At 42.3% G+C, this 12,230-nt stretch overlaps 1 protein-coding gene across 1 annotated transcript in view; it reads left to right on the top strand.

Moving 5' to 3' along the window:
- Positions 1 to 8,960, top strand: part of LOC107119467 (vitamin D3 hydroxylase-associated protein-like) — a 49,343-nt gene extending 40,383 nt beyond the window's left edge. Inside the window, exons 14-15 of the mRNA XM_015421945.1 lie at positions 3,204 to 3,349; positions 8,826 to 8,960. Coding sequence (XP_015277431.1) covers positions 3,204 to 3,349; positions 8,826 to 8,960 — 281 coding nt within the window. The remainder of the gene's footprint in view (positions 1 to 3,203; positions 3,350 to 8,825) is intronic.
- The last annotated feature ends 3,270 nt before the right edge of the window (positions 8,961 to 12,230 follow it).

The following is a 12,230-nucleotide window of genomic DNA, read 5'->3' as shown; positions in this document are numbered from 1 at the left end:
GGCCTTGCAGGTCCACCGCTGGGCCTCTCATGGGGCTCGGCAGTGGAGCTGCAAGGCCGGCGGCGGCGGCCGGGACCGTTGGGGGCGGGGTGTGTGGCCTTATGACACACTTCCGGTGATGTCAGGGGGTGTGGCCTCATGACACACTTCCGGTGATGTCAGGGGGTGTGGCATATGCTAATGAGTTATGCTAATGAGTTCCCCTAGCTTGTTTTCTACGAAACGACCCCTGGCACATAGTACTCCTGCAGTGCACTGAGCTGCACAGGCCAAGTACCAGCAAGATCACCCTGAGGTACTCAGAACAACACAGTTTCCATATGAGCAAAACAATCCAGGAACACAAGTAGAGAGGCCATCACTTTCGTGGAAGGTGGCAGGAGTTGACTTAACAGACGACTGCTTCTTAAATGGACAGTTCTATGTGGCCTGCTCCAGAGTGAGCTCATCAAGCAGCCTGGTGATCCTAGCTCCTGAGGGCAGAACCACCAGTGTGGTCTAGAGAGAGGTCCTTCAATAGAGAGAGAAAAATTACGTATGTCTCACTTCACTTCTTACACTACAATCTTCTCTGTTAGAATTCCTACAAGAAATGTCACATTTCAAATTTCACATCATCAGTATTATAACTGGATTTACGAAACTTAAATACCATAGCGAAGCACGGGTAGCAGGCTAGTATTCAATAAGAAGAGTTCAGGGGTAAAAGGTATAGTACATTTTAACATTTTTTGTATCATTTTATGGATCCAGGCCCAATATTTTTAACTCTATCACATGTCCACCACATATGAAAAACGATCCGGCAACTTTTTTACATTTCCAACAAGCCTTAGATAATTCAGGGTAAAATGCTGCTAACATATCTGGAGTCATATACCATCTATAAAACATTTTATTTATATTCTCTTTATATGAGATTGCTTTGGTAATTTTTACGTTCACTTTCCATAACTGGGACCACTGTTCTAAGTCAATACTATGCCTTATGTTTTGTGCCCATTTAATCATGGAGTTTTTGACTATTTCATCTTGTGTTTTGTCTTCCAACAATATTACATAGAGTTTTGAAATTAATTTTTCATCAGAATACAGAACTATCTTATCTATTTCCATTACTTTTGAACAAAAGCCTATTGTTTTATCTTTAGCATATCTTGATTGAATTTGTGCTATTTCCCACCAACTGAGATCAGAGTTTAGGGCTTTAATATTTTCAGTTGATTTTAGTTCATTTTTATTATCTAAAAGGTCATCATATTTTAGCAAGAAAGTCTTTGCAACTAAATTTGGGTTAGTAAAAACTTCCAGTGGGGAAACCCATTTTGGAATCTTGGTATAAAAAGGCTTTTTAACTTCTCCCCATACCTTCAATAGAACTTTCCTAATAAGATTTTGTTTAAAATATTTGTGAAACTCTGCTTTTCCATACCAAGCAAACGCGTGCCATCCCAGTAATAAATCATGCCCCTCAAAGGCTGGGATTCTGGGAGTTTCTAGCATGATCCATTCTCTCAACCATGTCAGTGATGCTGCTTTATAGTATAGCAACCAGCCTGAAATGTGAAACCAGCTCTTTCTTTTGCGTCCTGTAGTGCTTTCAATTTTATTCTTGGTTTCTTTCCTTGCCATATAAAATGTTTCATCAGTTTATCAAGTTCCACAAAATATTTCTGGTTTCTGGCTTTCACCGTTGTGCACATGACCAATCCTGTGCTAAATATATTAAATGCATGATGTAATGTAATTTATTCTTGTTCCATCCGAATAAAAGTACTTTGCTGAAATCACTCAACGCTTCTCAGTACTTTTCACATGAACACTCAAGCGCACATAAAACAGCACTTGGTTACACATCGGTAGTTCATTTTGTTCGATGCGGCACTATTTTTTGTTTTTTAAATTGTGCTGCACCATCACTTAGACAGCGCGGCTGTCTGGACAGTACCTGGAGCCTCGTCGCACAATGCAAGCAGTTGGGCAAGGGATGTGTGATCATCTGAACCCGCTAAAAAATATTCCTGAACAAATCTACAGCAGGAACAAATTGCGGTAAGCTTGCCGTGTGACCACACCCTAAATCTTCAGTGCTTATTCTACTGTGTGTTCTTGGACTTTGACCCTTGCTCTATCATGTTTTTTCCCTTAGCTTGCATCTTTCTTAATGCAGTATCATTATCAGTTCTGGACTTGCAGTCCATTTATGTATCTGATTCAGCTACTAGTTGGCCTTGGAACAGATATTCTTCAAGAATATTAAGCATGCCTCTTGACCTGTACTTGCAGGACCTTACTTATAATTCAGAAACACACTTTCTCAGTCAGGTACTTACAGGAGAGGATTGTCAGGATGGTTGACCTCCTTTTATGCTGAATGTTATATGTAGATGGTGAAATTCCTGTCAGGAGTGCATTTTTACAGCCATTTTGGGCGAGTGGTTAAGTGCAGGGACTCTAATCTGGGAGAACCGGGTTTGATTCCCCACTCCTCCACTTGCACCTGGCTGGATGACCTTGGCCAAGCCATAGTTCTGATAAGAGCTGTTCTTGAAAAATAACAGTTTCTGTCAAGAGCTCTCTCAGCCCCACCTACCTCACAGGGTGTCTGTTGTGGGGAGAGGAAGGGAAAGGAGTTTGTAAGCCGCTCTGAGACACCTTTGGGTAGTGAAGAGCGGGGTATAAATCCAATCTCTTCTTCTTCTTCTTCTTCTACTAGGGATGCTGCTGAGTTTGATCTGTTGTGCAAGAGTCAGGAAGTGCAGTTGTGAATGAGTAGGGCAGAATGCATTATTCAGTGTTGGAGAGGCAGGAGAAGATTACTGAAGGGAGGAAATGGAACATTGCTAGAAATGACCAGAGAGAAAGAAAAGAACAATAAAGGGCTAAATATGGTTGAGGTGTGTGTGTTTTCTCTTCCTGAATTGCACATGTGTAAATAACATAAAAAGAAGCTGCTGCCCATGCTCATAAACCCCTGTTAACAGTTGTCTGGTGAAGCCAAGAATTTATGTATGGTATTGAAACATAGCTGAGGTTGAAACCTTGGTGGGCTTTAAACTATTTATAAAATCACATATTTGCCACCTGTACTGGAAAGACACAGAGAAGGATGGCAAGGCAAATCTTACTGCAGTCAGATGACTCTTACTGTGTTTTGTTCTTGGATTCCACTGTAGCTCTATTGCATATGTTCTCTTTCCCAGCTGCAGTCTCATCTACCATGTTATACAATGTCTTGAACTTTCCTGCTGGAGTTGTGCCAGTCACCACAGTGACAGAGGATGATGAAGAAGAGTTGCAGCAGTACCAAGGACAATGTGGTGATCCCTGGGACAAGAAACTGAAAAAGGTCTGCCTGGATTGAGGTGGAATTAGCAGGAGACATTTTAACATTTAATGATTTCTCACACTTCTTTATTTGAAGTTTGATGTCAACATGTATAGCCCTCAGATTTGGTACTTGATTTTCAGAGATGAATTTTGTCCTTTCATTTAACTGAAAAAGGCAAGTTTCAAATTTTGAAGTTAATATAAAGTTTAGTAACTAATCTAAACCTGATGAAATTTGTACATCTTCTGTCAAACACTGACTGCAGGTCAGGGCTTTGCTGTACTACTTCTACCTCATGATAATTCAGCAGTAACATGTAGTTGAGGAGCTGCGGTGGCTCAAGTGGTTAAGACGCTGAACTGCAGGCTGTGGAAGGTCGGTAGTTCAGCAGTTCGAGACCCGAGTGTGCCGCATGACGGAGTGAGCTCCCGTCTCTAGTTCCAGCTCCTGCCAACTTAGCAGTTTGAAAGCAAGAGATTGCAAGTAGATAAATAGGTACCACTTCGGTGGGAAGGTAACAGCGTTCCATGCGCCTTGGTGTTTAGTCATGCCGGCCACATGACCACGGAAACGTCTTCGGACAGTGCTGCCTCTTCGGCTTGGAAACGGAGATGAGCACCGCAACCCTAGAGTCAGATTCAACTGGCTTTCGAGCAAGGGAACCTTTACCTTTACCTAACATGTAGTTGAAGCAGATACATGATGTGATATCATCATGCTCATTAAATTCCTGATGAGAAGAACAGTGTTTCACATACAGAGTATAATAGCAAAATGCCATGCATGTGCATTTAGCTAAATGGGAATGGGAGATTCAAGGAAGAGATGAAAGTCAGCATGTAGCTTGGGCTTCAGTAATCATAAATATTGACACATCTGATATTGTTAAAAGCGGAGTGATATTGCATGTTGGCTGTCAGGTACCTTCAAGTGAATTTTGGATGACAAACATAGATGCCAAATAGAAAATATTTGCCCAGAGGACAGTTGGAAAACAATCACCATCAACATTTGCAAATACTATTTCTGTTTGGAGCAAATTTGTTTAGTTCCTAAGTAGAATACTGTGGGTGGTAAATTCTGGAAACTATTATCTGTAGTGAAGAAAGAATTTTTGCATGCTCCTAGGTGACTTGAGATGACTGCTGTTATTCTAATGAGGAAATTCATTATTCATTTGAATTTATTTTAGCACATGCAGGAGACCAAATAACAGATTATTTAGTCTAGAGATTTAGTCCTGAATCTCTCTGCACTATTGTTGTCTGAGTTCACCTTTGACCATAAGAAAGAGGATGCCATACCTGAATTATTTAAATAACAGCCTTATTTATTCCAGTCAGTATCCATCCTGGTCAACTAGTATTATATGTTTACTCCATGTGTATAAAATATATGGTATTTATTATGTATTTTATTTTGGATTTTTACACCATCTTTTGGCATTGATCCCAAGAGAGCAGGTATACATAGAGAGTTGTGCATGCTTATGTATACAGGACCCCTTTTGTTCTTGGAGCAAAATTTTGCACAGGTGTCTTTTCTGCTTTAGAATCATAGAGTTGGAAGTGACCTCGAGTGTCATCTAGTCCAACCCCCTGTACAATGCAGGAAATTCACAAATACCTCCCCCCCCACACCCCCAGTGACCATGTAAAGATGAGTAAAAACCTCCAGGATCTCGAGCCAAACTGGAGAAAAATTGCTTCCTGACCCCAAAGTGGCAATCAACATTTCCCTGGACATGTAAGAAAGGGCCACAAGAACTAAGCACTGATGCAACCCTTCCTGCCCTCCCTTTCATGATAAGTTCACAGAATCAGCATTGCTGTCAGATGGCCATCTAGCCTCTGTTTGAAAACCTCCAAAGGAGAGCCTGCCACCTCTCTCTCATACTCTAGGTGAGATATAACCAGAGCAGAATAAAGCGATACCATCACTTTGTGTGATCTGGACACTATACTTCTGTTGATACAGCCAAAAATCGCATTTGCCTTTTTAGCTAATGCATCACACTGCTGACTCAGGTTCAGTGTATGCTAGGTAACATTAACTCACAGTGTATGCTAGGTAACATTAAGACCTCTAGATCCTTTTTGCTCTCTCCCATCCTATAATTATGCATTTGATTTTTCCTACCTAAATGCAGAACTTTACATTTATCCCCACTGAAATTCATTTTATTTCTTTTAGCCCAGTTTTCCAGCCTGTCCAGATCATCCTGTAACCTGACTCTGTCTTCTACCGTACTCGTTACCCCTCCCAATTTAGTATCATCTGCAAATTTAGAAGCATTTCCTCTATTCCTTCATACAAATCATTTATAAAGATGTTGAACAAAACAGGTCCTAGGACAGATCTTTGAGGTACTCCACTTGTCGCTCCTCTCCAAGAAGATGAGGATCCATTCACAAGCACTCTTTGGGTGCAGTCGGTCAACCAGTTACAGGTCCAGCTAACAATAATAGGATCCAAACCGCATTTTACCAATTTGTCAGCAAGAATATTAAGTGGAACCTTATCAAGAGCCTTACTAAGATCAAGATAAACTGTCTACAGCATTCCTCTGATCCAGCAAGAGAGTAACTTTCTCAAAAATGAGATGAGGTTAGTCTGACATGACTTGTTCTTGAAAAACCCATGCTGGCTCTTAGTAGTCATAGCTGTCCTTTCTAAATGCTCAAGGACTGTCTGTTTGATGATTTGTTCTAAAACTTTCCCAGGTATAGACGTCAAGCTGATGGGTTGGTAGTTACCTGGATCCTCCTTTCCCTCCTTCTTGAAGATGGAGACAACATTTGCCTGCCTCCAATCTTCTGGCACCTCACCTGTTCTTCAAGAATTCTCAAAAATAATGGACAGAGGCTCAAAAATTACATCCGTGAGTTCTTTTAGTACCCTTGGATTCAGTTCATCTGGCCCCGAAGAATTAGTTTCATTTAAAGAAACTAGGTGTTTATGTACTACCCCTATGCTGATCCTAGGCTGCAACTCCCTTCCCTCATTATGTGTTCTGTTTTTGCCATGTTGAGTACCATTTCCCTCACAAGAGAAAAAGTAGGAATTGAGCAGCAAGCACTGGTTATTTGTTTATATTCATCCTTGGTTATAAGGTCCTCCTCCCACTTTCTGAATGAGTCTTTTTTATTTCTCAAGTCTTTCGAAAGCTGTTTATGGATCCACCTTGGCTTCTTTAGGCTCCTCCCCATTTTTCCTTCTTATAGTAATCGTTTGTGATTGTGCCTTCAGTATTTAACTTTTAAGAAACTCCCATCCCTCTTGAACTCACTTCTCCTTAAGTATTTCTGACCATGGGATTCTACCCAGAATAACTTTAAGTTTGTCAAAATTTGCTTTCCTGAAGTCCAACCTATATGTTTGACTACATACAGCTTTTCTCTTCCCCAGGACTGTAAATTCCAAAAGTACATGGTCACTACCGGTACTACCCAGGGTGCCCACTACTTTCACCTCATCAACTAGTTCTTTCCTGCTGGTAAGAATCAAGTCCATGACAGCAGATCCCTTTGTTTCCCTCTCCACTTTCTGGAAAATGAAGTTCTTAGCCAGACAAGTCAGGAATTTATTGGACCTTTCATTTTTAGCAGAGTTGGACTTCCAACAGATATCTGGGTGATTGAAATCTCCCATGACCACTGTGTCCCGTCTCTTTGAGAACTTTGTAATCTGTTCTAGGAGTGTCTCATCCAAGTCCTCTGCCTGGCTTGGTGGTCTGTAGCAGACCCCCACCATAATATCACTACTATTTCTTACTCCTTTTACTTTTAACCAGAGGCTCTCAACTGGACTTCCATGCTCAGATTCATGTATTTCCTCACAAGTATATACTTCTTTTACATATAATGCAAATCCTCCACCCTTCTTTATTTGTCTGTCCCTTTTAAATAAGTTGTACCTCTCAATCCAGTTTCCAGTTGTGAGTGTCATCCCACCAAGTTTCAGTAATGCCTATTAGGTCATAGTCCCCTTCCTGTATTAGGACTTCAGGTTCCTCCTGCTTGTTTCCCATACTCTGCTCAGTGTAGAGACATTGGAATCCATGTTTTATGCAACCTGAGTTTTTTGTTTCTATACTTACCTGTGAGTTAATGTTACCTAGCATATGTGCCACTCCCCGCAGAACTTTAGAGTTCTTATCTCCAGTTATTGGCATCATACTAGGCTTTGCATTTTTGTCTCACTCCCTCATAGGATTTAGTTTAAAGCTCTCCTTATTAGGTTTGCAAGGCTGTTTCCAAACACATTTTTCCTACCCTTGTGAGCTGCAAACCTCTCCCAATAGAAGAGCTTCATCTCAAAAGCATAAGCTATGGTCCAAAAATACAAACCTTTCCTGATGATACCATCTACATAGCCTGTCATTCTTTTGCAGTACTCTTTTTTTCCCTTCCTAAGCCACAGCCTTTGACAGGAAGAACTAATGAAAACACAATCCGTGCTCCCAATTCCTTCACATTTTTACCCAGAGCCACATAGATCACGTGCACAATTAGCCCTGCCATAGGTGTGAATGCTGGGTGGATTTAAAGGGCATGATCAGACACGAACATCTGGGAAGTGCCCCGCACCTGTTGGCAACCCATTTTGCTCCACCACGGAAGTGGAGTAAAAAGACACCAGGGGAAATCTGGTAGTAAATGGGTTGTGACAGGCCATGGACGGAGTTCCCCGTGTCTGATTGCTCCAGCACGCTCTCAGGGCGTCGGGATGGTCTGATCAGGCCATCCTGACTCCATGCTGTTGTTTCCCCCCACACACGCTTCTCAGTTGCTCATGATCACAAACTGCATAGGGAGACCTCAGTGCGGAGATGCGATTCCTCGATTCCTCGTGTAAGTGCATCAGAAACAAACAGCAAAAAAAAAAAAAACCCAACTCACCCGCGGTTGTGTCTGATCACACAGTGGCAGGCTGTGCCCACAGCTACCAGGGACTGTGTGATCGCGCAACTGTGGGTCAAATTCCTCCAGAGGAAATAGCCTCGCTTTCCCCCCACTTTATCTCATGTGTGTGACTGCCCCATAGTCTCTTTTAATACGTTCTGGGCTGTGCTGAGCAGTATCATTTGTTCCCACGTGGATGAGCAAGAAGGGACAACAATCCGTGGGCTTGATGAGTCTTCCTACCCTTTCCATCACATCCTGGATGTGTGCACCTGGTAGACAGCATAACTCTTGAGACAACAAGTTCGGTTGGCACACTTTAGCTTCTACCCCTCTTAGTAGGGAATCCCCAATTACCAACACACTCCTTTTCCTATATTGGGAAGCAGAAGCTAACCTTTAGCTACTATGAAGATGGAGCCTGTGTTCCTGAACCTGTGATCCTATTGATGTTTGCTTGGGAGTAAGCCCCATTGACTACAATGGAGTTTGCTTCAGAGCAAGCAATGAGACAATGAGGCTGTGTGGTTTTCAAAGCTTGGGACTCAGGCTCTGAGCATTTTTGATAACTTTTTGCATGTCTCTTGCAGGCTGTGGAAGGTACAGTGGGGCTTCCTGTGGCTGTGCAGTGTGTGGCCTTACCATGGCAAGAGGAATTATGCCTTCGATTCATGAAGGAGGTAGAGACACTGTCCTGCAAGAGGAGAGGGAAGACGTCCATATGACTTGGCCAAAGGAGGCAATTGGTCTAGAATGGATACAATTATACAGTAACAATATGAAGTGTTATACAGTCTTGGTTTCCACACACAAAAAAGCACTTCTTTGGCTCCACTGTAATATTTGCTTTTCACAATTCCTGTTGAAGGAAGCATTTGCCTGAATTACCAACTTCTGCAGCTCACCAGATACTTTGGTATTTATTCAGATTAACTGGGGCTAGAAGAAGTGGTAAATGCCACATCAGTGGAAGGCAAATGTCACGGTTCCAATCTGATTTCCTGTCAGTGAAGAGGGATCCAACACCCCCCCAAAGTCTGAAACAAATCAGGTAAAAGAAGCTCACCCCATCCAAAGCTAGCAACACAGTCCCTTCAGGAACATCAGCTTTCCCAACCAGCATTACATTCATTTTATTTTAACTTGGTTCTAGCTGGTTTTCCCCAACATTGGCCAACAGCAAAGACTGCCACTTCTGATGGTTTAGTTGATGAAATAATATCATTGGATGTCATCAGGGGTCATTTCGTAGAAAAAGAGCTAGGGGGACTCATTAGCATAACTCATTAGCATATGCCACACACCCCGACATCACCAGAAGTGTGTGCTCCCCACAGCCGGCGGCGCCCTCCAGCGGGCACCAGCAGTGAGCTCCAGGCCCCGCCCTCCCGCACCTCACCCGGGGGGATGGCGTCCCCCCGCGTCCCCCCCAAATGACCCCTGGATGTCATTATACTGATGACACCTGAACCCAAAACTCTGGATGATCTAATTTAGCAGCCTAACCAATCCTGGAAAGTATCAGCAAGGAAACGGAGCCCCATGAAGCACAGCAAAGAAGAACTCAGAACTATGGATTCCTTATGCTCAAGGACGACTCTGTTAAGTATGGTCTGAGGAAATTACTGAAACCATTCAAGACAGTACCCTGACATTCCAACTCTACAACACCATGTAGCAGAATTGAGTGGAAGATGAAAAGGAATGCATTTCCCTTGTCCATCTATAAGTGGATATCATCCACCAGAGCTGCTAATGCCATCTCCATTTTAAAAAAAAAATCAGGCCTGAAGCCTGACTGAAAAGGGATCAAGAGCAGACATATCATCGTCAGTCTTTCTACCCCAATATGCTCAATCACTTCCATTGAAAAGTTCCTTTGTTTAGAGAAGACTTCTTAAAATAAAGACCCATCTAAACTGGAGTGAACACAGGAGAGAAAGAAGGCCATACTAACTCTCTGCTATTGAAATCAAAGGGACACAAATGTGCTTGAGTTGGACACTATTTTGGCCAAATATTTTTCTTCGACAGAGCTTGGATCCTAACAGTTTTTCCACTGGTGTGAGAAGGGTCCTTCTGGACCCTGAAAAGGTTGTGCTGGTGATCTGTGTGCACAAAAACCAGACAGGATGGGTCTGCAGTTAGGAGGTGAATTGGACAAGATTGTACCTCCTCGCTCTTGCACCAACAGAAAAACTGGTAGCATCCAATCCTACAAGTTGTCGTCCCTCCTGTAAATGAATGTGAAACCCACAAATCTGATGAAAGATGTGACACTCTATTGTAATAAAATCCATGCTGACTGTAAAAATGAATTCATATCCCAGCTTTCTTCCTTCCAGTTTGGTGTAGTGGTTAAGAGCACAGACTCTAATCTGGAAGAACAGGGTTTGATTCCCCACTCCTCCACATGCAGCAGCTGGTGTGACCTTGGGTCAGTCATAAGTTCTTTCACAGCTGTTCTCTCAACAACAGTTCTGGGGAGACCTCTCAGCCCCACCTACCTCACAGGGTGCCTGTTATGGGGAGGGGAAGGGAAAGGGATTGTAAGCCGCTCTGAGACTCCTTTGGGTAATGAAGGATGGAGTATAAATCCAACCTCCTCCTCCAGACAGCATAGATTGGGTTCTAGGAAGGTGTCCTATTAGTTAGATCAAACACACTTAGGTTCCAAAAAGCTGCTGTATCATGTGTCTTAAGATCATACCCTGGGATTCTGATGGCATGAAACTTAATCATTATAACATTATCCATTTTCATGTGGCTATAAAAAGCACAGGGTATTTTCCAGCAATATAAGGCTTGCTGCAGTAATTGTGCTTGTTGTTGTAATTTTGCAATGAAATTGTAATTTTATAATGAAATGCAATAGCAAGATATCTGCAATGACCCAAACAAATAACAAGGGAGTTATTCTCCTCCATTCCTAGCTCACTTCAGCATTAACATGGGTTGCAAGTCGCAAGTTCGCACATGCAGTATATGTGTGTAAGTTCTATGTGCATAGGCTCTGTGCATAAAAGCATCATCTACCCATGGAGATCAGTGATGGTGTTGTAATGTTCTTTTGTCTACCTTTAATGAAATGCATTAGCAATGATTCAAACACATAACAAGTGTGTTATGCTCACTTCAGCATCAACATGGATGACAAGTCAAAAGTATGTGCATGCATCATATGTGTGTAAATTGTATGTGTGTAGGCTCTGTGCATAAAAGCATCATCTACCCAAGGAGATCAGGTAATGGTGCCCATGGGCGTTGCCCTGATTTCCATCCCCCACACTGATATGTAAAAAAGGCCACACTCTGGACAAAATATGCACTGTGTTAGAAGATGGAAACGGAAAAATTCACCAACTTGAACTGTAGTTACTGTTTATTCTGTCATTATTCATTTGTTGCAACACTGTCCACTCTCTTTACTTTTGGAACATCTGGTTGGTAACTTTTTTATTTTATTTATGTTATTTATAGTCCACCTTTCTCACAGGGACTCAAGGCTGATTACAGAATGGTAAACAATATGACAGGAATGTTCCAGAATGTGAGTCCTCAGCCAAGTGGGAAAAGTGCAAGGGATGGACGAGACTGCAAGAATCTGCAAGCATCTGCCTTCCTTTGGTTTGAAGAAGACATGGTTCAGGGAGGGGAGTGTGCCAGAGTCAGAGAAGAGAAATGGCCCATGGTGAGTGGCAGGAGCTAGCTGGTGGAGTACGGAGAGCAGGATGTGTGTGAGCAATGCACTGCAGTCCGTAAAGAGGGGGATGGGACCAGATTATAACATGATAAGGCCCTACATAAAATGTGTCATTTAAAGAGGTCTCCTGATAAATACAATGCTTTATTTTCACAGAAAGGACACTGAAAATATAAATATGAAAGCCTTATTTTTGCATATATACCGAGGCACAAAGAAAAACGGATAGAATGACTAGAGTTTTCCTTGTTTATAAGCCCTTCCTAGTATGAGACACTAAATCCAGCTCTGG

The sequence above is a fragment of the Gekko japonicus genome, unplaced genomic scaffold, assembly GCF_001447785.1.
Source record: "Gekko japonicus isolate JY-2015 unplaced genomic scaffold, Gekko_japonicus_V1.1 scaffold75, whole genome shotgun sequence".
Taxonomy (NCBI): domain Eukaryota; kingdom Metazoa; phylum Chordata; class Lepidosauria; order Squamata; family Gekkonidae; genus Gekko; species Gekko japonicus.
The sequence above is the reverse complement of the archived record's forward strand: the minus strand, read 5'-3'. Positions and strand labels throughout refer to the sequence as shown.